This window comes from Stereum hirsutum, assembly GCF_000264905.1.
Source record: "Stereum hirsutum FP-91666 SS1 unplaced genomic scaffold STEHIscaffold_15, whole genome shotgun sequence".
NCBI classification, from domain to species: Eukaryota; Fungi; Basidiomycota; class Agaricomycetes; order Russulales; family Stereaceae; genus Stereum; species Stereum hirsutum.
In genome coordinates this window covers 837,528-861,763 of record NW_006763145.1, presented here as the reverse complement: position 1 = coordinate 861,763, position 24,236 = coordinate 837,528, and the positions used below count along the sequence as shown (strand labels likewise).

Sequence of the window (24,236 nt, the reverse complement as noted above, 5' to 3'; positions counted from 1 at the left end):
ATGAACCAGCCTGAGGTCGATGGAGCGGCCTGCCGCCACGCCACCGCACTTCAGAAAACATTGTTACACGTCGGCGATTGAGGGAATGGGTGCCAGTGGGGCGAAGAGATTGAGATAGATGCACTCGTATGGAGTTCAGGGTTCGAGGAAATCGAGCTAGGGTGAGAGCGTAGACTTCGAGCAAGCTTGCGGCTGTGAGATATCGAAGAAGGTTGATGAACCTGACGGTATGTGCCGGGCATACATGCCGTACATAATTACAGTAACGCCACACAGACAAGTCTGCGACGTGCGTAAAACATGAAAATAATAGGCAACTAGATCAATAATCCAATAGAGTGTCCCATCCATTCCACCGTCCGCGTAAAAGAGCATCATAAGAATACACCGAATGCCGAAAGTACGGCAAAAGTCCCAGCTCGAAACGTGGATAGGTCTGAATCGACGTCCAACACTTGTTCACATAAAAAACATCGACCTTATCTTCGACCGTCTGAAGATACCTTTCCATCTTTCGAGATCGAAAGTCGCATTCGAGTCATTGCCATCCGAAGAGACTTGCAGGTCAGGGTCTTCCGTATCAGCGAAATGAAACGCGGCGCGTGTGCAGAGTAGCTGTAACAAGGTGCCGTGAGTTCTAGGATTCCGTTTGTCTATCGAAGTGCAGTGTGTGGAGAAACTTACGTCTGCGTCTGTAAAGGAGAATAAGGATTTGAGGAATTAGAGTCAGAGAGGAAAGTAATAGAAGGGACGGCTTACAGTAGATGGGTGAAGGAATCGATACGGATCTCGTGGCGCGAGCATAGTTGAAGCAGAGCGCAAAAGAGAAGTCTTGGATCCTGTTTGGTGGTTGGTTATATTGTTCCGTAATGTAAAAAGTATATACGTACTGCTTCAGCCCCATGGAATATTTCTGACATGTAGCACGGTCATTTCTACGCCAAGCAAAGAATCAGGCGAGGGCGTAAAGCTAAAGAGCAGTTGAGTTTAGGTGCAGACCTCAAGACGATATAGTGCGAAGATCGACTAGCTAAAAAAAAACTATCAGCTCTGTAGTTAAATAAAAGTACATTTAGAATGGCTTACTGCCTTTCAATCCGCACTGAGATTGAAGGTAGAAATCTTGCCTCTTTCTCGACGGAGTAGTGATAGCTGTATCGACGCATAGTCCGGAAACGACATTCCCGCTCCTGTCCGTCAACCTGACCAACAACATCGATCAGTAAGCCACAAATCCTGTTAGCCATATATTATACCGTTGCTTACCCTCCTGCGTCGGAAGACTGAGTTGGGAAGAAACGTATATGATGTCTAACGTGAAGTGAATAAGAAGCACCTGTCAGATGCGTCACCGAGGAGAAGTAGAACCTAATCCTGCCTTTTGCCCACAATAATGAAGACAATATTGAGCTTCGCGGGATCATGCTTGTCCTTCCGATGTGCCTTGCCCAGATCCCACGCCTCTGAAAATGAAACATATCAGGGCCATGAACGAACAACACCGTCATATTTTTACCTTGTATCGCACGCGCCTCAGTGGCGAGTACGTTATCGTACTCCCCTTCGGAGACTCCATCACGATAGTAGAAGATATTGAGAGGGAGCGGTGGTGGTAGCTTGCCCTTTATGGTGACCTCAGTGGTGAAAATCCGCAGCATGGCCTAAGTACAACAGATCAGTGTTCCTAAGTCTTATAACCACAGAAGAGAACTTCACGGAAAAAAGTCATACCTGCATCATCTCCTTCAAATCCCCAATGATCTCCTGCCGCGGATTCTGCAACCGGACCCCGTACGCATACTTGGAGAACGAGATGTCATACGAGCCCACGATACTCGCAATCGAAGGCCTCAACACTCGAGGTGGCGGATGACTGACATCAGCACCTTGGGGGATAATATAGTGTCCAGATCAGATTAGCGGGGTCGTCGCAGTGGGGACGAGGGATGCACGGACCTATGATCATGGTAGGTCCACTTCTGACGACATCGTCGAGCGCGGGATTCCTCACGGTCCAGTTGATGCCTCCTTTCTTGGCGTTCATTCTACGAGAAAGAAGCAATGTCAATGGACTTGTTCATCCCATATCAACACGGGAGTGAGCGCACTTTATGGCAACATTGTTGTAGTACTGATCTCTCGCGCCCATCATCTTGCCGACTTTCTGTCAACAGAGCGGGTCATATATAGTTCGTTAGCCACATACAGAATACATCGAACAATGGAAAAAACACGCACGACACATTGCGTCGGAACGCCACGTTCAATGTCTCCCCAGAACTTTACTGCTCTCCGTATAGGTTCCGCATCGTCCGGCAACACGACCAGCACGAAATCCGGAGCTTTTACCGTGATCGATACGATACCTTCCAAAGCCTTTCGGTAACATCCATCGTTCATTAAACATCAAATCGGCATATCATGGCAATCGAACGTGGCAGAGCTAAGAAATAAAAAGACACACTCACCACCTTAGGAATCTGTCCATTTCCAGCCTGAACCGGCTCTTTAATATCCTCCACGACTATAACAACGAGTAAGTAATTGGTTCACTTTTGTTCCTCGAGGAGAAACACTGAGGACTTGACACTCACTCATTCCCAGTGTCCTGCAGGCCTTCTGGAGGTTCTTAGCAAAGGCCATGACCTGATCCGGATGAGCCTTCGAGAAATTCACGACGGCCCAGAGTTTGATGGTAGCCGGCTCGAAGAACTTCTTGCCCATGACGTCCCACACACCAGGGCCATCTGCTTTATCCTAAGTCCACAAGAAGGAGATAAATAAGAGACCGTCTGCGACGAGTCGACAGCGCGAGGAACAGAGTAAAGAATCTTTACCGTCGTGCGAATAACATCTGTGATTATGTTACCACCCTCCATACGCTTGAAGCTGACCTTGGGCTGTGGAAGGATCGAGGCTGTGATTTCGAGTGGTTGTTGCTCGATCGAAATTCCGGCTTGACGAAGCCAGGTACTCCCGCTGTAGTTCAAGAACTAAAATAGACCGTTTCAAAGTCCGTCAGCATCTAGATACAAAATAAATAAGGATAATAACCACTAACTTGACCCGCGACGCCGTCCTTAATTGCCTGCAGCCGTCTGGAGGGTGACTGGCTCGTATGCCCATGAAGCGCAGTCATCAGCTTCTGCGGGATCCTCTTCTGCATACGTATAATAGCAACCACCATCGAAATAAGTTTCTCGCGTCGATAATGTCAGTCTCAGGGATATTAGAACGTACTCGGAACAGTTGACCCGGCGGAATCGAGCAATCCTCAGCAGGAAACACCGCGTCCCCGATCATCACTCCAAACAGGTCAGGATGTTGAAGATGTACTCCATGCGCTCTCCTATAATGATCCTACCCCACACCAGCCCACAATTCTGACATTAGCGCATCCAACCACGAGGAATAAATATCCCACAACCGCAGATATAAAATCCTTACCCTGACGGTCCACATATCCTGCCCCACCACAAACTCGTAATGCCCCGCCCTCGGAACGATATCCTTAATCGGTTTCGCAGGCCTCTGATCCTGATTCATATTGGAGGGGCTACGGCGGACGGTGGTATTGACATGCACACGGACGAACTTGAGGATGGAACGCAGGATCTTCCAGTCGCGATCGCGTTCGTCGAGTTGGATTAGTTCGTTGGTGTTGCGCATGTTGAGGAATTGTTGAGCGAAATCTACGAGGCGGATGGGGGCGTAGACGCATGCGGAGGAGATGTCGACGTTGCTGCATGAGAGAACGGGACATGGGTGTGAGGTTAGTAGTGGTTGAGAGGGAAGAGACGAACATGATCATTTGGCCAGGGGCTGTTCGGACAGACCTAGAGAGAGTTTTATATAAATAGTAAGTAGGTGTTATATCTCGTAAAGAAGGGATGTGTGATGCACTTACTGGAAGTACCCTCTCATGAGGTCTATACCTTGTCCTAAATTAATCCTCGCAAGGTTGGCCTGATAAACCGCTCGAGCAGTAAAAGTATTCGTCTGTCTATAGTTCCATACAAGCATCAGCTACTACATTACAAACATAACAGAAGAAGGGGCAACATACACCAGGGGCGCTTGTCGGACGAGAGCTTGGACGAGAGAAACGGCCGTCTGGCCGGCATCTTCAACTTCGCCTCTCGTAATCCTTTTCAGTGTCCTGTTATTTTTTGAAGTTTCTAAGTAGCTGAAGATAGGAGACCATATAGGAGCCCTTCATAAGATACTTACCTGATGTCGATACTGCTAACCCGGGTAATGTATATAATGTAAACACCACGGTCAGGCTGATTCGCCTGCGGAGGTCTGTCCGACATATCGACAGGGAACTATACCAAAGAAAGAGTTTTAGCCTCTTCACCAAAACCAGGCAACAAGGCATAGAGGTAGAAGAGTCGCATACCTGCCCAGAAGGCTGACCCCCCAGAATATCTTGTGGCGCATAAAGTATCGACTTTCCGTCGAACGCACTACCATGGAACAGTGCCGGGTAAACCTGCGTCTGAGCCTTATAGACGATCTGATACGCCCTCCGAGGGGGCATGCTCGTTGGCCGTTCCCCGTCACTGGATTCAGATTTCTTTCTTATGGCTGCTCATACCGTGAGATTGTTTAGTTCACCGCCATAAATAGTGTGGCGTTAAGTCGTACGTACCGACTTTTGCGCAAAACGAACGGTCGCGCAGTAACCGGAAATTAAAACAGGGCTTCAGGTTTGTTACAGCATCGAAAACCGCTCACCGTCATACTGATAGAACTCCGAGACGGCCAATTCAGGCTGTGCAGGATTATCGTCGATTTCGACCTTGAACGCATTGACGAACACATTGACGGGAAGGACCTCATCGAACTTTGGTCTCGGGCCTCGCTGCTGTTGACGAGAGGGAAAAGATTGATGTTGAGATCCCCTGTATTGTTGAGAGCTTCCTCCGCGTTGCTGTTGCCCGCGGTACTGTCCACGGTGACTCGGAGGAGAATACTGGTGCGACATGGTTCACACTTCTTGGCCCTAAAAATACTGTACTTTTCCGACCTACTGTTCGATTTCAAATTCCCGGAGTTTGCCGGCCTGGCGCCACACATCTGTCCCCCTGTTCGTCGAGCCCGGGGGACAGGGGACACTGTTCAATGTCTTAACCACAAAAATATTACTACAGGGCACTGGATGAAGATTTTTCACTCATATCTGAGTGCTCAGGGATTTTGGTAAGCCAGAGCATACAATCATCAACAAATTTCGGCCCAAACAGTGCAAAAACATCAATCGGAATATGTTCGTTGATTTTCATTATAATTATGAATTTTGCTGAATTACGAGCATGTCCCCCCTAACTGTTCGTTGGGGCGGTGAGGGGGGGGACAGTCCCCCTAAAAGTGTTCGGTTCGGTGGGGTGGGGGGACAGGGGACGAACAGTAGGTCGGAAAAGTACAGTATCCCTAACCACGGAAAAATAAGTTTTGAACGGGTCTTAGATGGAATAAGACTGAGGGTAGTCAAGAAGGAGGCTCTCGATGGCCTAGGACGTACAGGGATATCGAAGAGGGGCAGGGAAGGCGTTGTGGACGGGAAGAACGCGTCCACGGTGAGGCGGAGGAATTATTGGTCGCGATATCAAATGCTTCATGTGACCGTGATCCGGCAACCGCCACTCTCGCCACATAAACATCAGCCAGGGCCACATTAGAGCGTTTTCGCAACCGGGATGCTCCACGCACGGTTAATGGCCCTGTCCTCCAGGAAATATAATCCAAACACATTTTTGACCACTGAGATGTGTACAAAACACGGTGCATTGCATGTGGCCCATTTTTCCGAAATTTTTCACAGGCAAAGGCAGCCACCAGTAGTCTCGTGTCCAGACGTTAAAGAGGTGATGATGCACGGCGCACGGGTGGCGGTGTGGCGGTAGGCATGGCGGGTAAACGGACTTGCCGTGCCAAGCGCAAGTGCGGAAGCCAAAAAACCAAGCGCGGTTTTGGAGTCAGGTACAGAAAATTCGCGTGCATATCACCTCTATAACGTCTGGTGCATTTCGCATCCGACGGGGGTGGTCGATGTCACACTGTTGACTTGACAGCTCGCTAGTTCAATCCCGGCAGGAGCCAGTACTGTAGTTAAAGTAATAAAATTTGATTACAACTTGCTCTCCCCTGCCACCATGCCTGCTGCGACACTCGACGACTTTGTGGACCTATTCGGTGACGAAGATGTCGACGAAGACCCCGATTACGTACCAGTCGAGAACAACGATATCGATTCCGACGACTCTGAGGATTCAGACTCCGAAAACGCACGCGGTGAACCAATCTCACGCTCTCGTACGCGACAGTTTCGTGAGGGCATCACCAACGATGAACTATTTGGGAAGGTCCGGAGACTGTTGGACATCATGGGGGTAATGGGCCTTGACTTGGCCATAGTCCTGGATGTTATCACTTGGTTGGACGAGGACTCCATAGCCGATGCGAAGTTTCGCTATGCGCGTACAGCTTTGATGACGAGCATTGAGCTGCCTGGGATCTTACGCCGCTGTGCAAATCCTCCAGGAGACAATTCAGGAGAGGGTCAGATACGGAGAAAAGTATTTGATGATTTTGCACTCGAGCATATTGGGAAGAAGGTGAAGAAGGATATTCAGAGGATTTCAAAAGCTATGTCTCCGCCAAAAGATCCCCTTTCCCAGGAGGGCCTTGAGAGCACAGACTTCAAAAAACTTGCCGACTATGTATTCTCAGATGAGGGTGCTCCGACGTTGACACGCATCCTCATGCAAGCCGGCTGGAGCAAGAACCAAGCTGAACGGAATACTCATAAGACCCCCAAAAATGTTTGGTCTCCTCAAATGCTCTTAGGTCATTAATACTCATCATAGTCTTAGGTTATTCTTATGATCATTTCCATACTCTCTTACACCCGCTCTCACCACCGCAACCGTATTCCACAACTCTTCGCCATATATTTGAGGGCCAATGGTCTTTCCGCTCGAGCATTTGACGCTCTCCACGCGATGGGCATCGTCATGAGTCACAAGTGGACCGCCAATGCGATCATGGATATGTCTGATCGTGCGATGGAGGAGATGTGTCTTGCATTCGCCACGCGTTTCTCTCTATTGAATTACGACAACGGAAACATACGAAGGCGTGTCTTCTCCATGCGTATCGATCACGAGGGCAATTTCCACTGCGTTGTCGTTGGATGTTTATGGGCCCTTCCTGCTCACATCAAAATCGATGCCGCTACTCTCAACCGGGAGTTCCAACGATCCCTTCAAGAGAACTGGAACAACTGTTTTGACTTCCGCGAAATCCTCGAGACCCCCGACGACGTACGGCTACGGACAGAGGAGCACAACATTCACCTCATCTTGTCCTTCATTCTTCATGCCCCCGAACTCGGTGATTACGAACATCGCAACGATCCCATTCTCGCTCGACCTCCTCCTGTTGATCAACTCCCATACGGGCCAGAACACATCCCTGATCAATTCATTTTCCGAGTTGAGGACGTTGATCAAGCCAGCTATGAGGGCAACGAAGAGGTCCTCCATAGATATCAGAAGCAGCTCAGAATTGATTCACTTGAAGAACGCAAGAAGACATCCACATCGAGATTCATCCCTATTATTGGTGACCAACTCACTCGTAGCCGCCTCCAAGGACTGTGGAAGTTCAAGTTCGCCGACATGAATGGATACGAACGGCAGGACTGGACGCTACCTATATTTGGATGGTTCCATCTCATCATGGCACTGGCGAACAACCTCTACAAGCAATATTACGGGACTTCGAGCGGTATAGGCTTCAAGCGTGCATTCGATCTTCTTAATCGAAAAGGTCTGGACAATGTTCAGACCAAAGGCCCATTCTGGCACCACTTGAATGAAGGCCTCTATCATGTAGCCGCAGCAAGCTTTCTCGCGTGCACATTGGAGGTTGCACAGGTCCATGATCTAGCTGAGCTCAAGCAACTCAGTCCAGAAGCTCTTCGACAGGTGGCCAAAGATGTTCACGAGCGCTACGCAACCCATCGTGCTCTGAAACGCATGGATGCTTGTGCACAAGACAAGAAGCCTGACGAGTTCAAACGCCAATCGGTTATGTTCAACATTGATGTACTTGTCTACATCAGCCTTCGTGATGCAATCAAACGAGGGGATGTTGGGAGGATGGAGGATTCTCTCCCCCATCTACTGCAGCGATTTGCAGGTGGAGGGAACACTCAGTATATGGGAGAGGTATTAGATCTCATTCAAGGGCTTCGTGTCGAGTGGCCCGAGGAAGTGAGGTATGTATCTTCCACACCCATTGCCTAATATTCTCAGACCCTGACTTCACAAAAGGTCTCTTGTGAAGCGTCACTGCTGGGTGGTCAACCGAACCGGTAAAGAAGACGGTTCAACAGCGATTGACCAGGCCATGGAACAAGTCGTCGGTGATGTTAAGGTACAGAGCTTCCTCCGGTATCAGAAGACCAAAGTCATGACTGAGACATCATCCAGTATTGGCATCATAGCATGGGACCCAATGCGGGGATAGATTACATGAGCAAAACATCACCCGCCACCCGGAACCTCAAGATTGTCAAGAAACATTTCCTGGGGCAAATTTCCATGCTCCGGAAACGAGGCACCAAACACACTACACCGGACAGTGACAAGGACATTGCACGATACATGACAGTGATGAGAAGTGAAAAGTGGTTCAAAGAGAAAGGGCGCAAGATGAAGGTAGACGCCAACCGTGCAAAGGATTTCGCGACCGTGGGCGTGGTGACACTATTTCAGGACGGCGCTATTGATCGTTGGTGGAAGGAGCATTCTTTCAAGCGTGAGACAAAAGAGGAGTGGGAGGATGAGATGCCGGTGGAGAATGAAGGGGGACTTATAGAACCTGCAGGAGCCAATGCACAGAATGAGGATGAAGAACAGGGAGTTCTGGGAGAGGAGGAAGATGCACGTGAGGAATTTGATGGAGAGAACTCGATTGACTCGGCAAACGATCTTCGTGAGCGTCAAGATGCGCTCGCTAACCCGGGTGGACTGGGTGGAAATGATGATGGTCACGGGATGGGACAGGACGAGGAGTTCTACGAAGGGGATGAGATGTGGGGCATGGAAGATTTTGATGAGGGCGAAGGGATGGTGGTGGAAGTGGATCCAGTGACCGAGGATGAGATGGACAAGGAACACGAGGAGATGGAGCCGGAGAGCTCAAGCGAGGAGCTGGAGGAGACCGGCTCGGATGACACGATCAACTCGGATGAAGTTGAATCGGATGCAGAAGAAGTTGTATCGAGCAAGGCTGATGAGTCGGAGGGTGATGAGGAAGTGGTAGGGTGAAAGAGGTGATGGTGTGGAATTAGCGCTTGGTTTGATTGGCGTCGCTACTTCCGTCGGGGATTTTGTTGGTTTCGTGGGAGGTTGAAGGTGCTCGAGTTGAGAAGAGAGATCGACGAGCCTGCGGAGAGTCTGAAGTACTTGAATAACTTGGAAGTGTTAGCTCAGTGTCCGAGTTGTCGTTTAGAGGAGGGGCATGAGTCGCCAGCTAGTAATTCATGAAGTGGAGATGTAAGCAGGAGTGGTTGTTCATGGAATCGGTGGACTCACTATGTATCCGGAATGATTCAATCCGCTGTCACCTTCATCCTCTGATACAAGACGTGCGGAAATTCGCTCGTAGGGGTGATAGCGCGAGCTTTGAGGCCGTGATGGTGAATCACGACGTCGTGGGGTATGTAGCAACTGTGGCACCGGTGCTGTCTGTACGCCATACGCTGAAAAGCGATACCTGTCGCGATCGAACTGGCACCATATGTTAGCCCGTAGCATGAATGGAAAAAATGGAACATGATCATGCACGAAAGAAGTATACCTGGTTCACGAAATCCCTGTCAACTGAAATGTGTGAATGTACATCCACACCGTTCTGGTCAATCATGCCCCTCTCATGTCCTTGATACGCCGGTCCTGAATACCCCACAGGTCTCGCCTTCGGATATCGTCGAGCTCTCGTAGGTGAGAGAGAAGCTTCACGACGGTCAGCGGTTGCTGTTGACATGGATGCATGCCGAGGTGGCGACTCAGGATGGGAAAGATGTGGCACTGGTGTGGCCAGCGTACCGTTGGCAAGAACCCGAGAGCGAAGAGGATCAACCTGTGTCGATAAAGTGAGTACGTTCGACACCATAGTGGTAAGAAACAAAAGGCAAGGCTTACCGCGACGGGGCGGTCGACATCGAAAGATGCCACGTACTCGTGATACGCGCTCAACGCCTTCTCACGTCGCTTTACCTCCTTCTCCTCCGCCTTTGCCACCTTCTCCTCTGCCTTCTTCCTTTCCTTCTCCTCTGCCTTTCTCGCCTTCTCTGCGACCTTCATTGCCTCCTTTGCCTCCCGCTCCCTCTGCTTCTCTGCGTCCTTCTCTGCCTTCTTCACCGCCTTCTCCGCGTCTCTCTGAGCCTTCTCCTGCGCCTTCTTCATCTGCTTTGCGGCCTCCCTCTCAGCTCGTTCCACCGCCTTCCTTTGCTCTTTCTCTACCCTCGCCAACTCCTTCTTCCTATCGTCCTCGATCTTCTTCACCTCCCGCTCCGCCTCCCTCAAAGCCTTCGACCGCTCTGCTTCCACCGCCTTCCGTGCTTTCACCTCCGCAGTCCGGCGCTCTGTCTCGCGCTTCTTTTCCTCCGCCCTCGCCACCATCTCAGCCTCAAACCTCTCATCGACCTTCTTCAGTAGTCCCAAGATTTCATCTCCGTGACGATCCAAAGCCCACCATTTGCGTGGGACTGCCGATTCTGGGATATCGTTGACGCAAGACCACGAGGAGTTCGCCGCAAAGGCTGTCACAACGGTGTCGGGCACGAGGCCCTCTAAGCTCCAAGGTGCGTTCGCATACCGTCTGTACAGCGTCTGCGCACGCCAGCGAATGATAGCGTCCCGAGCAACTTTACGACGGGGCCCACGTCGTGTGGCAGGGTTTCGCCGCGAGCGCTTACCGGATACGTTTGGCGAATCGCTGACGGTATCTTCAGAAGCTTGGGAGCGAATGTCGTCGTGGTCTTCGTCATCGTTGTCGATATCTTCGGCATCTCGAGTGATAGGGGCATGGGCGAGAGCTTCGAGATTGAGTTCAGCAGGGTGGCCTCGAGGGTGGCCCAGTAAGAGGAGCTCCGCCGCCTCGAGCTCACGTTCACGTTCGCAATCAACACGGCGACGCTCTTGCTCGGCTTGAGCATCTTTCAACTGGCAATTGTCGCAGCAAGGCCCGGTTGGTCCTGGTCAAGTGCATCAGCATGAGTTGTAATGATCACTAGCGAGAGCCCTTACTCTTACGGCCTGGTGGGTTATTGAAACAGCCGTCTTGGACATCCCTCCGGCAATCCTTTGTCTCAATCCACTTCCGTAAGTACTCCTCCACAGTCTTCACAAACTCTACCTCGTCGTCCTCCTTCCGCTGACTCTTATTCTTCTCTTGAAAAACAGACGGCTGGACCAGCAAATATGCACGGCCCTGGGTGCCTATCGCTCTCGCAGCACGACCGGCACGCTGGAGCCAGATCGAAAGGGATTTTGGGACCATGAATTGTACAACGAAATCGACACGCGGTAAGTCACAACCCTAGACATACAATAGTTAGCGTTGGCCCATGGTGTTATGTATATAATAGTCACGCACCATGCCTGCTGCCTCTGTACAGAATAAAATATCTATGTTCCCTTTCTCGAACTCCCTGTACGCCTTCGCCTTCGACTTTTCTCCTCTTCGAGCGTGGTACAACGCGACCCTGGACCTGAGATGTGGCGGGAGCTTTGATATAATGTGGCGATACGCGTGCATTGAGATTTTGATGTCGTCGAAGAAAACAAGGCCGCGCTCGAGCGTCGTCGCATTCGGATCGTTCGGGAGCAGGAAGTCGAGGGAATCGAAATCGGTCTTGCTACCTGTCATGTAGCGAACACTCCATGAGATGTTGTGGCGGTCGTTGCCAAGGTTGCTGTGGAACGTCTTCGAGGGCTCCATGTGGACGGATTTTCGGATGTCGGTGAGGTCGGAGGGAGTGAGAGTGGCGGAGGTGACGAGGAAGGGGATGTGGTTCGGAACGTATGCTCGCAGCTCACCCAACCGAAAGTACATCTCCCGAAACTTCTTCTCTCCCCAAAGCTTGATGCAGTGCGCCTCGTCAATGACAAATGCGCAGATTCGCTTCGCAAACTTCGGGTCGCTGAGGAGCGCTCGGAACTCCTTGTGGAGGAGCGACATCTCTGGTGATGTGATGATGATTCGGTAGCGCCCTCGTGCGATCTCCTGTTTGTCGCACCCAAATTGAGTAACATGAATTCATACAACTATTACAAGAGAAGGAAGAGCCACGTACCCTTTGAAGCTTTGCATTGTAAGTTTTTCCATTCACAGCAACAGCGGATAGCCCAAGAGCCCTGAAGCGACGAGCCTTGGAATTTGTACGGACATGAGAAACGTCAAAGTTGGGAATCGACGAGGAAACACGCACCTGGTCCTCCTCCAGAACATTGAGCGGAGAAATCACGATCGTGACCTTCTTCATACCGTTCCGAGAAAGACAATGTTGCAGCGCCATGGGAATCGTCTTGCCGCTTCCCGTCCCTGCGATAGCCTCGACGTCGAGACCGAGATGGAGTGCTTCTCCGATGTCGACTTGCCATGGATGCAAGTTAATCTTCCCGTGCGATCGCCTCTTGATATCTTCTATCATCTCGTTACGTGTAGCCTCGGAATCGTAGCCATATTTAGCCTTCGCTTCATCGCGTGCGGCTTGGAGAAGCGACTGGGAAAGGTCGCTTTGAATCTTGTGAGCCCGAGCGCGTGCCTGTTCTTCTGAAGATTCTTCAGCAGTAGGCATAGCGGAGGAATAAGCAGAGAAGGGTCCCGGACAGAGCGAAAGTGAGAGTACAGGATACGGGAGGTACGCTCGAGCCCCGACATGACGAGGCCAGTCACGGTGCACTGAGATTCACGATCAACGGAGGACGCGTCAAGACGCGTCCTCGCGTGTGTTGCTAAGCATCTGTGACAATGTCACACCGACCACCCCTTCCCGTTACCAATTGCACCAGACGTTATGGAGGTGATCGTGCACTCGTTTCTTTCCGTACCTGATCCAGAAATCGCTCGCGTTTTTTGCTTCCGTCGCTCTCGATTTCTCGGAGACTTGTTTACCCGTAGGCCGCCGCCGGTCTATCACCTCCATAACGTCTGGAAACGAGACTAGCCACCAGGAGCATCCAGTCGTGGAAGGTGCTGTTAGGCTCGCTCCACAACAGATCTTACACGGACCTCGACAGCCCCACCCGCGCAACAGCTGTCGCACTCGACAGCGAAAACGCTCTATTCTTAGTATATTACTACATTATAAAGCCCATATATACGCCACAGATCGATTGGTTCAGGCTCCGCTGGCGCCTCTTCCACGACTGCTACTATCACTGCACCACCACCATCACCCCTAGGTTTTCTGTTCTCCATGGCCGCTCCTGCTCAAGAAGAGACTGGCGACGTTGGCCCTTCGGAGGCACAGTTCGCAGCGATAATGCTAGACGCAAAGACGAGGTATAAATCAGAGACAAACGTTACGATCGATGATCTGAAAGACGTCCCTCTCGACATCGATGAACTGATGGAGGAGATCACGAAACGCCAGGACCGTTTCGCTGCGTTTCGGAAGAAGGGGAAGTCAATCCGCAATGCCTTGAAACCCTTCCTTGAGATTATCAACCAGATATCCGACGGAGCAGGGGAAGGACTATCGCTTGTGCCTAGTCCGGTGAGATTTATCGAGGTTCTCTCCTTCTTGAGCATCGATCCGGTGGCGCTCATTGTCGTCTCTTGAACGTCACAGGACGCAGGGATAGCAAAGCCGATATTGAAGGCAATCAGCTTCCTGATCACGGTGTGTCTTCCGCATCTCTGCGCTTATGGATCCGAAGATGTAAATACTGACTGGGACATCGCGACTTTTCCACGTAGGCCGCGAAGGACGTTGAGAAAAGCTACGATTACATCGTCGATCTCTTCGATAACCTCAATAACATGCTCGAACGCTACAAGATCTACGTTAGCCACGATGTCCCTATTCCCATCAGAACTAACATGGTCAAGACCCTGGCGCACATGCTCGTTATTTTCGGAAACGCGACAAAGGCTATCAAGACTGGGCGAGGGCGTGAGTCTGAGCTTACTGATATATGAATACGTGCTGACTCGTACATCAAGTCCAATTCATCAAGGTCCTTATAGGCCAGAATGGCGCCGTAGCAAAGTCTCTTGAAAAGCTTGAAAATTTGATAAAACAAGAACACAGCCTGGTATCTGCGACTATACTCTCTATAAGCACCGACATCTTCGGAGAAGTGGCAAACCAGAAAGGAGGTACTTCTGATATTTTAAGTCGTTACTGGGAATAAAGTAACTCAATGTTTTACTCGTGACCCTAGATAGCAGTGGACTCGACGTTGAGGGGAAGAAGACCGTGAGGCAGATACTCATTCGTATTTGCGATGCCGCGGAAAAGTTCGGCGGTGAGTAATATGATATCAAGTCACCATATTAGCTTCTGATTGGTCCACAGACAACTCCTCGACAGTCGAAGATATAAGATCCGCTGTCATTCGATACTCCGACGAACTACAAACCGTTAAGAGTACGTCTCGTCAAACTCAATCTGGAAAAATGCAGTCGTATTCAACAGACTTCGGTGGCAGACGCTCAAACACGGCAGACGTTGATTGCATGGCTGGACGCCCCAGACATGCCACAAAACCACAAGCAGGCTCGCGACAGACACACGAAGGACACTGGTGTTTGGCTCTTGGATTCATCACAGTTTAAGGAGTGGAAAGATGGGACGGTATCGACTCTATATCTCATGGGAAAGCGTGAGTCACTTAATTTCTACCTATCCGAAACTGTTACTTATTCAATGATGCACTACTTACCTTAGCGGGCTGTGGCAAGAGCGTCCTCTGGTACGTATAACATCTTCTTACAAGCCGATTTCTCTTAACGTCAAGCTCGCTCTTTCAGCTCCACCATCATTAACCGCCTACGCTACACTGTCATCAGAGAGGGACAGAGCTCCGCCGCCCTTGCCTACCACTACTTCGACTTCCGTCATCCAGCACAACAATCATGCGAGAGTCTGCTTCTATCGCTTTGCAGGCAATTGCTGGACTATTCTCCTGGGATCCCTGCTGCACTTGAGCGTCTTCACCAGAAGACCCTAGGCCGCAAGGATTTTTCTCTCGATGAGCTGCAGTCGACATTTCACGACATGCTACCGAGTTTTGAGCATGTTTATATCGTTGTCGATGCGCTCGACGAATGCGCTTCTGACTTGGAGTCGGGCCGTGTGACCCAGTTTCTTAAGTCACTTCTTGAATCTGCTATGTCGGGTGTACACATCGTGCTCACCAGTCGTCCAACGGGTTCCATTCACAACGCCATCGCTGAAGATGTCTCTCGCGGACACCGAATTGACCTTGGGATTAATGTCGGAGTTCATCGAGACATTGCACGCTATATCAAGAGTTCGCTCTATGGAGATAACGCCCACACGAGATTCAAAGTGTTACACAGGACCGACCGTGCCACAATCGAGAAGAAATTGGTTCATGATGCTGATGGAATGTGCGTATTCTTTTTGAGTTTCACGGCTCCAGCTGACGCTCAATATTGCATGCTATACTAGGTTCAGATGGGCTTTCTGCCAGCTCGAGGCCCTTCAGAAATGCGGTACTCCAGCAAAACTTCTTGAGGCTCTGAAAACTCTCCCTCGGACTCTTGACGAGACCTATGAACGTACTCTGATGGCAATTCCAGAGGATGACCGTGCATATGCCAAACGTATACTACTCTGGCTAGCATTTTCACTCCGCCCTCTCACAATGAATGAGGCTGCAGAGACTATGACCTTAACACTCCACTTCGACGACATGTCTCAAAAACCTCACTTCAGTGATCAGGAACGACCGTTCAGCTCCAGCTACGTTCTCGAGACCTGCTCCAGCCTGGTGGACAAACGTGTCGATTACCAGAATGGTATACATGTACAGCTGGCTCACGCATCGGTGAAGGAATACTTGATACAGAGTCGGATACGGGATAGCTACTTTTTCCTGGATGCCGACCTAGCGCATGAGATCCTTGCACATGCTTGCCTTGTATATCTCACGAGCGCGCATGAACATGACGGCTTTTGTCTAGAGCTATATGCAGCCACTTATTGGATGACGCATTTATCACGCGTGGCGAAACCCAACAACACTCTCCGTGACGCTATACTAGAAATAAACGAGCATACCGAGATGCTTGGCAGCTGGGTGTGGCACTGGAGGGTGCATCGTGACTTTGCATATCGAGAACAGCCCACCCCGACGCTCTTGTATTGTGCCACGGTTCACGGCGCCCAATTCGTTGTACAGCATGTGCTCGAGAACGGAGCTGATGTGAATGCACCGGGCGGCTACTTCGGTAGCCCCCTTCAAGCTGCATTATACAAGGGTCACAAAGACATAGCCTTGCTGCTCCTCGCCAAAGGCGCCGATATTCATTCTCAGTGCGGCAGATATGGTAATGCACTGCAAGCAGCCTCATACACTGGTTACGAGGACATTGTTCATACATTCCTTCGTAGTGGAGTAGAGATTAACAAGAAAGCGGGCTTCTATGGTACTGCATTGCAAGCAGCTGCAGATGGTGGCAGCATGGGCGTTGTACAGCTCTTGCTCGATAATGGTGCTAGCATCAATACTGGATGCGGCAGGTATGGAAATGCACTGCAGGCGGCAGCATATCACGGCCATATAGCAATCGTACAACTTCTTATTGATAATCGTGCAGAGATCAACACACAAGGTGGAATCTACTCCAATGCACTCCAGGCTGCATCGGCTACCAATCACCAGGATGTTGTTACACTGCTTCTCAATAGCGGGGCTGATGTGAATAGCCAGGGTGGTCGATACGGCACCGCTCTCCAGGCAGCATCTCATCACGGCCATAGGGACATCGTAGAGCTTCTCCTTGCAAATCATGCCGAGGTCAACGACCAAGGGCAAGAATTTGGTAGCTCCCTTCAAGCAGCAATACGAGGCGGACAGAAAGACATTGTCGAGTATCTGCTAGAGAAAGGGGCAGACGTCAATGCGCATGGAGGTAAATACGCAAATGCCCTCCAGGCGGCATCGTGTGGGGGTCAAATTCACAGCATGTCAATGGCTCTCGACATCGATGAAGAGCCAGACGAGGATATAGATCCAGGGTACCGTGATTTTAGTACGGTCGTATATGAGGCTCTACACAGACATGTCGAGGACCTTCGGCGCGCGAAACAATCTGGGCGCGATCCGCACGACAACGGCTTGATCAATATATTCCGGAGTCGGGAGTTCATCGAACTGGCTTGCCACAAGGAAATCATCCAACTTCTTCTAGAGAGAGGGGCCTCAATAAATGCTCAGGGAGGATTTTATGGCAGTGCATTGCAGGCTGCATCATTCCACGGCCACGAAAGTATCGTGAAGGAGCTCCTCGAGAAAGGGGCTCAGATCAATCTGAATGTGGAGGGAAGTCAGTACGGTACCGCGTTGCAAGCAGCAGCTCTTGTTGGCAACATATCCATTGTAGAGCTATTACTCGACAAAGCCGCCGAGGTAAATATAGAGGGCGGCAAGTACGGTACTGCCCTTCAGGCAGCGTCGACCGGTGGTCACATGCATGTCGTACAACTATTACTGTACAAGAAGGCCAGCCCAGGGGCACTATGTGGTCATTATGGCAATCCGCTTCAAGCAGCCTCACACGGAGGTCATAAGGAGATCGTACAACTCCTGCTGGAAAAGGGGGTCAATGTCAATGCTCAGGGTGGTATCTACGGGAATGCGTTCTATGCGGCTTTAGATCGTGGTCGCAGAGAAGTTGTGAAGATCTTGCTCAAAAATGGGTATAATGTGGACGCTCACATCGGTAGTAACTGGGGCACCTCACTCCAATCCGCGTCATATCATGGTATGGACGATATTGTGCAACTACTGCTTGACAAAGGGGCCTCGGTAAACGCAGAAGGAGGAGATTATGGCACCGCACTCCAAGCGGCGTCCTCTGGTGGCCATATTACTATCATACATCTTCTCATCAAATATGGGGCGGATATCAATTTACAGTCGGGCAAGTACGGTAGCGCACTATCGGCCGCACTTTACAAGAACAAACGAGCCGTCGTGCAACTCCTGCGGAAGAGGGGAGCGAAACTTGTTACCTCAGATAAGGTGAGTCTTCGCCCACAGTCGAAGCCTTATTTCATTCAGGTTTGGTCGGTACGATACTAATCCTTGATCTCACTCATTCCAGAATGAATTGCCCTATGACACATCGGTTCTCTCTGCTAGCAGACTCTCTTTTGCTCCGAGCATTTCTGAAGATGTCGACGACTGATTACTTTTGATGTCAAGTAAGGTATATGCATTGTCACTCCGAGAGTCCTCCGATCACCGGTGGCTGCTGTACTCAGTATTATTAGTGCACATACATCGCTCCGTAGTAGTAATATACAACATATGGTTAGGATCTGAGACCTCGCATTAACGTGATATACTCCTAATATACTGCAACTCCCAGACGTTAGGCCCAGCCTAGGCCCATCGTTCATCAGTTCCAAATTATCCTCATCTCCTGAAGTCTGCATACGTCAGTGTCTCATCGAGAAGCGATATTAATTGATGATATCATCATGAGATAGAGTAAGGCTTTTATCAGAGTATTTTTTTGTCTCAACAATATTTACTCCAGTCTTTGTGCGGGTACAGAAAGTCCATGTGCACGCCACACAGACGCCACAATGACCCTCTCGGGACCTCCACGTGGATGCTCCGGTTCCGTGGGTTCCGTTGCGCCTGCCTCCGTCTCCACAGTTTCTCCTCCGGGCAACAAGCCACGAGCAACAAGCGCTCGTCATGAGTTCGACTTCCGAGCATTTCCCCATGCAGCCCGATCCGACTTGAGTTTTTTCTGTTCATTCCTGGTGGTTGTTATTCTTGTTGTCCAATTCCCTCGTGCTCAGCTTGAACACTTTGGCTGCATCGTCTTGCGGCCTGCTTTTTGGCTGTAGACTTCTTCTAGCTGAAGTACATAGCCACGAGACCGTCTATCGTAGGCGTTTCCACTTCTGTTGGAGTGGTCCGACAAACCTGACCCTGTCATCCGACAGTATAGTGTTCTTGGTCGACTATAATAGCTGAGGGGTGCCTACCCTGTTTTCCGGCCACTGATACCCCCATCTCTTGATACCCAACAACAAGCCCAAGAACTGATTGAAGGAAAGAATGAAGATCCTCTTTCGAGAATACTCGTTCATTTCGTTGTTCATCTCGCTCGTGCACGCCCAGACATGGTATGTCATATCCTCTCCCCAACTCATTTTCTCTCTTTCGCAACTTTACCTTATCCTTCCGCATTGCTCCCAGGTGCGGCAAAGTCTACATGAAAAATGAAACCGTAGTTCCCCCCACCGGCCAATTTACCCAACCCACCACTTCACTCACACCCCTCCTCGCACTCCGCTGCACGCCCGCCCTCCGTCCCTACCTCCCCGAAGACTCGTCTCTCCAAACAAGCATCATCGTAGATGCCTTACTTCGCTATGAAGCCATAGCCGGTGCAGAGGACATCACGCTCGACGGCAATGACGGACAAGGGCAATTGTTGAATGTGACGGCAAGTATTGGAGGGACGGAGTTCGCAAAGGGGACGGTATGGTTGAATGGGACGACGGACTTGACGTTTCAGATTTCGGATCTGTCTATAGAACCGAGTCTGGAGGCGTATAACATCACCTGTTCCGCATCGACTACAGACGGTTCGCAGACGTTCTCGGCGCAGACTCAACTATACTACCTCCCCGAACCCAATTCGTCCATCGGGAGCGTGACGAAGATGGATTTACGGACAGGAGGGTTGCTTGCGAAACCTTTTGGACAGGGTGCAAGCAGTGGGGGAGATGCGAACGGGTACGAAGCGGTGTTTCCTGTGGGATATTATACGAGTTTTGATTGGTTGGTGGGGAATGTGAGTGTGTTGGAGACGTTGAAGGAACAGGGGTGAGTCATATCTGCTGATGGCATGTTCGTTTCGTGGTTTGGTAGAACGAATAGGGGCTGTGTGGCGCACGGTGACTGGCCTATTTTTGGCTTTCTACTTCAGAGCTTCAGTCTGAGTGGCGTCGCGGTAGCACCGTTGCCTACTTATTACAATCTTGGCGCTTTTTCCATATAAACTGATTCATTCATATCGCAGTTTCAACATCATCCATCCTATTCCCGACACAGATCCTTTTTCCGACAATGCAGCTGGATTCAATGCTGTACTCGACAAGATGGAAGAACTCGGGCTCTACCTCATGTATGACATGCGCAAGTACGTTTATTTTCTTCGTTTTCTCAGCCTCTACCTCTTCACCCACACATCCTAACTCATCCATTCACTCGCAGCACCTTCCAAAACCACACCTCCGTAACCTCTCAGCTCTCCCAACTCACCTCCCGCCGCTCCCTCCTCCTCTACTACACAACCGACGAACCCGACGGCACCTCCGTTCCCACCACCGGATCCTCATCCCCCTCCTCCACTTCCGCACTCATACGCTCCATAGACCCCTACCGCCCCATCTCGCTCGTCCTTAACTGCGCGGACTATTATTTCGAGGGCTATGTGGACGGCGTGGACGTGGTGATGCAGGATGCGTATAGTGTAGGGAATAATGTGAGCTGGAGTGTGACGTGGGACACGGTGTGTGATGAGGAGCAGGGGTGTTGTGGGTGTGATAATTGTGCAGGGGGGTTCGAAGATGTTAGGAACAGGGTGGAGGTGTTTGGGCAGAGGTTGGAGGCTTTGGGCATGGAGAGGACGAAGAGGTAGTTTTTTTTTTTCTTTTCTTTTTTTCGATTGTTCGATGCGAGTGTATACTGATCTTTGGATGTTGCTTTTTGTCGCCGACGTAGTGTATGGACGGTCCCACAAGCTTTCGGCGAAGCAGAGTACGTCCATCTCCCTCCCTTTCCTTCTTCCATCCAACTTCATTTATCACCCACAAACCTCTTAATTTACACAGATACTGGCCCCGAAACCCCACAGGCCTCGAATGGCTCGTCCAAGCCATAGTAGCCATAAACGCAGGCGCACTCGGCGTAGTCTCCTGGTCCGACCCCACGACAGACGACATCAAAGCGGCCTCGTCAGCCTTCGCGCTCGCGTTGCCTACTATCACGCCTTATATATTGCCGTATCCTTCGTCCAATGAGAATGGAACAATGTCGAGTTATCAGCATGTGGTGACGGATGAGAGGGTCGATGTTGGGATATGGACACTCAATACCACGTCTTCTTCCAATTCGTCAACGACGTCAAAACTTATCCTCGCCACGAACCTAAACTATAACACCACATCCGTCCCGCTCTCCGCCCTCAATCTCTCTCTTTCCGGCTCTAGCACCGTAACACCGGCACCGACCCTCGTGATGACCTATAATGGCTCTGCGTCTCTGGATGAGGAAGGGGGAAATTTGGTTTTCGGAAGTGTGGGGAGCGGGGCGTGGATATTTAGTGGCGATGGGGTTGGGAATGGGACGGGGGTGCAGGGGAGTCAGAGTAGTGGGGCTGTTAGGACGATTGGGGGAGGGGGAAGACCAGGGGCGTGGTGGAGGGGGGAGTTTTAGGGTCGGTGTAGTTGTACGGGAGTGGTTGTCGAGAGTTGGGAGAAGATGGAAGGCCGAGGACTGAGGGATGAGCGTAGGGCTGAACTGACGTGCTTTGTTGTTGTTATTTTTGCTTCTGGCTGTGGACGACGTTCTGTTTTGATCGGTAAACATAATGTTCTTATAATATATAATGGTTGAAGCGTTGACACGAAATGGTATCGCGTATTGTACTGACGTTACGGGTCTGAGGTCCCAACTCTATTTGCACACACGGAGACTGACACAACGTTATTCCGAGGTTGGCATCGAACAGTGGGCTTTGAGCACAGAAAGTGTTTTTGCCCAGTGTTAGCTTATAAAATTTCACTCGCGTAAGGACTCGGTCGCAACCTCGTATGAGCAACGATACGATGGACCACCGACTGGTCGGACAATGATTTAAAAAGCAATATTAAGTAGACGATGCCGGGCGATCTAAATATAGCTCGAAAGCCTGAGAAACACGACAAAACAGTACGGACACAGAAGAAGAGGGTATACCATGATCACATTCATCACATCCACCATCCTTACCATTAGCAAAGATCCCGACACATAAATACCAAGAACGAACAAGTCGCAGATTTCGAGAGGGCCACGCACGACATGCAGGCGCCGTCGATGCTCACTTTGTTGACTGCTTCTGGAACTCCACGAACCCGCCGTCTTCGAGATGTTTGAGATGTTCTTCTCTGTGCGCACGCACTTGTTTCTCCATCCCGGTGGCCCAGACCGGGACTGCGATCTGCGTAACGAAATTGAGTGATGGGGCCACAATGGTCCATGCGCGTATGTTAGGCTCGATCCGCGGGAAACGTGAAAGAGAATGAGGAAGAAAAAGAAACACACGTAGGCGACGAAGTCGAGGAGACCGTCGAGAATCCAGTTGTGTCGCGGTGAGGCCTGGCGTGACGATACTCGGAAGAGATCAGTGATGAAGTTCCCAGTGATCTGGAAGTTGCCTTTTTGGACGCCTATCCAAACACACCGTACAAGCACATCAATCATAGCCTCGCACTGTACTTGACAGGAAGAGGAAACCCAACAACGCACCTTTGAACAAAATATCTGCCGCCTGTTCCGCCGTCAAACCATCGTCTCCCTCCTCGATCTTCAGCGTCAACTTCGGCTTCAACTTATTCTCCTCCTCGTAACCCTTCGTAAACATCGTAGGCGGAAAGAAAATATGCACTTCAATCCCGTATAACAGGAACTCTTGCCTCAACATATCCGCCAGCCCCCTCAGCGCATGTTTACCAGGCACGTACGACGCGTATCCGGGGATGGTCATGAGTCCGAGTGTGGAAGAGACGAAGGTGATGTGTCCGGTACGGTTTTGGGAAACCATGAGTTTTGTAACTGCGTGCGCGGTGTAGGTTTGGACCCAATAGGCTTGGTCCATCCCGGAGGAGAGGTCGGAAGGGGTATATTCGAGGAAGTATCGCGGGTTAGAAGAGCCGGCGCAGAGGAAGACAGCGTCGGGGGCGAGGCCGGAGTGTTTGGAGATGACGTCTTCGAGCGCTGCGGTTGCTCCGGCTGCCTCAAGGAGAGAGTGGGAGAAGGATTGAAATATTTGGTCTGAGGAGACGCGGCAGGCCTAGTATAGGATGGCATACAAAACCGGATGAGTACAGTTCTTCCGATATCCAATAGTAGAAGTTATAATATATGGACAAGTAATCAATCTATACAAGTCTTCTATGAATAGAATCAACGCCGCGATGAGTTGTGGCGCATCATTGCCGCATGGGAATAGAGAGCTCGACGCCGGGCAGATGTTGCACCAAAATAGGCCCTGGCTAAGCGCTGACCCATCATTACGAAGTGTACCGGGATGGCAGGGTGGACGCTGGTGGACGTCGACAAGCCCGAACCCATGGTAGGTGAATGCGGTACAGATGCATCCACCAACTTTGAACTCGGCAGGCCGGGAGAAATAATGCATAATGCATTGAGCGATTGAGCTTGCTCCGTACATAGAGCGCTACCAGTAGCCGCTGCCTCATACTATGAAGCCCACGACAAAAGTTTGACAAAAGTCGTACGTACCTCAATTTCAGTCGACGCAGTCGCAAGATTCTTTTCATTACGGGCTACGATAGAGACATGTGCGCCTTTCGAGGCGACAATTTTAGCGAGTGCGAGGCCTAAGCCTGAACTGCCGCCAGTGATGTATACATGCTAAGTTGTTCGGACTTGAAGTCAACGCTGCGTTTCCTGCAAATGTAAATATTAATGACGCACCTGGCCATTCGGATCCCACTTTGTAGAGTTCCAAAACATTTTTTAATTTTAATCGCTGGTCCAGACAGTGTGGTTGGAGATGGGGAGAGAGCGGGAGGGGCATGATGCTCGCAGGGGTGTTGATGCCCTTCGAGCAGCTTCGAGCGGGATCTGTGACGAGAGGACCTTAGTGACGAGTCACGCCCAAAATACTGCCCCTATTCCAGGGTCGACGCCGGCTTCTTCCGCCAA

General features: G+C 50.6%; 8 protein-coding genes across 8 annotated transcripts; 4 read left to right on the top strand and 4 right to left on the bottom strand.

The window, feature by feature from the left end:
* Positions 1-237: 237 nt before the first annotated feature.
* STEHIDRAFT_171356 (Piwi-domain-containing protein) lies at positions 238-4,990 on the bottom strand (the record flags this gene model as incomplete). Its single annotated transcript, XM_007308503.1, has 25 exons — positions 238-615; positions 685-692; positions 760-839; positions 891-935; positions 1,000-1,030; positions 1,087-1,202; positions 1,267-1,311; positions 1,379-1,463; positions 1,517-1,661; positions 1,732-1,886; positions 1,957-2,045; positions 2,109-2,164; positions 2,239-2,376; positions 2,469-2,524; positions 2,595-2,757; positions 2,838-2,993; positions 3,062-3,160; positions 3,241-3,360; positions 3,448-3,742; positions 3,804-3,836; positions 3,908-4,003; positions 4,067-4,159; positions 4,231-4,328; positions 4,403-4,593; positions 4,741-4,990. 25 exons carry the CDS (start codon positions 4,988-4,990, stop codon positions 460-462), a joined length of 2,799 nt encoding a protein of 932 aa, XP_007308565.1. The 3' UTR covers positions 238-459.
* Positions 4,991-6,158: 1,168 nt separating this feature from the next.
* On the top strand, positions 6,159-9,341 carry STEHIDRAFT_114351 (uncharacterized protein; the record flags this gene model as incomplete). Its single annotated transcript, XM_007308502.1, has 4 exons — positions 6,159-6,827; positions 6,879-8,287; positions 8,343-8,445; positions 8,502-9,341. The coding sequence occupies 4 exons, from the start codon at positions 6,159-6,161 to the stop codon at positions 9,339-9,341; spliced, it is 3,021 nt and encodes a 1,006-aa protein (XP_007308564.1).
* STEHIDRAFT_124557 (uncharacterized protein) lies at positions 9,320-10,495 on the bottom strand. Its single transcript, XM_007308501.1, has 4 exons — positions 10,218-10,495; positions 9,874-10,155; positions 9,609-9,803; positions 9,320-9,546 (listed from the first exon to the last, which is right to left on the bottom strand). Exons 1-4 carry the CDS (start codon positions 10,479-10,481, stop codon positions 9,361-9,363), a joined length of 927 nt encoding a protein of 308 aa, XP_007308563.1. The 5' UTR covers positions 10,482-10,495; the 3' UTR covers positions 9,320-9,360.
* An 812-nt stretch (positions 10,496-11,307) lies between these two features.
* Positions 11,308-12,877, bottom strand: STEHIDRAFT_64946 (P-loop containing nucleoside triphosphate hydrolase protein; the record flags this gene model as incomplete). Its single annotated transcript, XM_007308277.1, has 4 exons — positions 11,308-11,616; positions 11,674-12,303; positions 12,374-12,448; positions 12,509-12,877. 4 exons carry the CDS (start codon positions 12,875-12,877, stop codon positions 11,308-11,310), a joined length of 1,383 nt encoding a protein of 460 aa, XP_007308339.1.
* A 456-nt stretch (positions 12,878-13,333) lies between these two features.
* On the top strand, positions 13,334-16,263 carry STEHIDRAFT_141728 (uncharacterized protein; the record flags this gene model as incomplete). The annotated part of the gene is made up of 11 exons (XM_007308500.1): positions 13,334-13,798; positions 13,874-13,924; positions 14,002-14,197; positions 14,248-14,403; positions 14,469-14,552; positions 14,603-14,674; positions 14,736-14,909; positions 14,975-14,999; positions 15,058-15,660; positions 15,722-16,193; positions 16,237-16,263. The coding sequence occupies exons 1-11, from the start codon at positions 13,499-13,501 to the stop codon at positions 16,261-16,263; spliced, it is 2,160 nt and encodes a 719-aa protein (XP_007308562.1). The 5' UTR covers positions 13,334-13,498.
* A 1,738-nt stretch (positions 16,264-18,001) lies between these two features.
* STEHIDRAFT_102937 (ankyrin) lies at positions 18,002-18,425 on the top strand (the record flags this gene model as incomplete). The annotated part of the gene is made up of 2 exons (XM_007308499.1): positions 18,002-18,299; positions 18,382-18,425. Coding segments are annotated over exons 1-2 (300 nt in total), but the record flags the coding sequence as incomplete, so codon positions are not given.
* Positions 18,426-19,352: 927 nt separating this feature from the next.
* Positions 19,353-21,830, top strand: STEHIDRAFT_141727 (uncharacterized protein; the record flags this gene model as incomplete). Its single annotated transcript, XM_007308498.1, has 6 exons — positions 19,353-19,420; positions 19,494-20,126; positions 20,323-20,442; positions 20,517-20,939; positions 21,027-21,062; positions 21,137-21,830. 6 exons carry the CDS (start codon positions 19,353-19,355, stop codon positions 21,738-21,740), a joined length of 1,884 nt encoding a protein of 627 aa, XP_007308560.1. The 3' UTR covers positions 21,741-21,830.
* Positions 21,831-22,154: 324 nt separating this feature from the next.
* On the bottom strand, positions 22,155-24,135 carry STEHIDRAFT_171352 (oxidoreductase). Its single transcript, XM_007308497.1, has 5 exons — positions 24,006-24,135; positions 23,811-23,942; positions 22,815-23,358; positions 22,611-22,735; positions 22,155-22,506 (listed from the first exon to the last, which is right to left on the bottom strand). Exons 1-5 carry the CDS (start codon positions 24,042-24,044, stop codon positions 22,387-22,389), a joined length of 960 nt encoding a protein of 319 aa, XP_007308559.1. The 5' UTR covers positions 24,045-24,135; the 3' UTR covers positions 22,155-22,386.
* Positions 24,136-24,236: the final 101 nt, after the last annotated feature.

What these genes read in the sequence shown, in the direction of transcription:
- STEHIDRAFT_124557 (XM_007308501.1), bottom strand. Translation starts at nt 10,481, where the DNA reads ATGAAGAAGGCGCAGGAGAAGGCTCAGAGAGACGCGGAGAAGGCGGTG. An exon ending in ACAGGGATTTCGTGAACCAG is followed by an intron (nt 9,804 to 9,873) that starts GTATACTTCTTT and finishes ATATGGTGCCAG; the next exon opens with TTCGATCGCGACAGGTATCG. An exon ending in TGAATCATTCCGGATACATA is followed by an intron (nt 9,547 to 9,608) that starts GTGAGTCCACCG and finishes ATGAATTACTAG; the next exon opens with CTGGCGACTCATGCCCCTCC.
- STEHIDRAFT_171352 (XM_007308497.1), bottom strand. Translation starts at nt 24,044, where the DNA reads ATGTTTTGGAACTCTACAAAGTGGGATCCGAATGGCCAG. An exon ending in AGTGGGATCCGAATGGCCAG is followed by an intron (nt 23,943 to 24,005) that starts GTGCGTCATTAA and finishes CGAACAACTTAG; the next exon opens with CATGTATACATCACTGGCGG. An exon ending in CTGCGTCGACTGAAATTGAG is followed by an intron (nt 23,359 to 23,810) that starts GTACGTACGACT and finishes ATCCTATACTAG; the next exon opens with GCCTGCCGCGTCTCCTCAGA.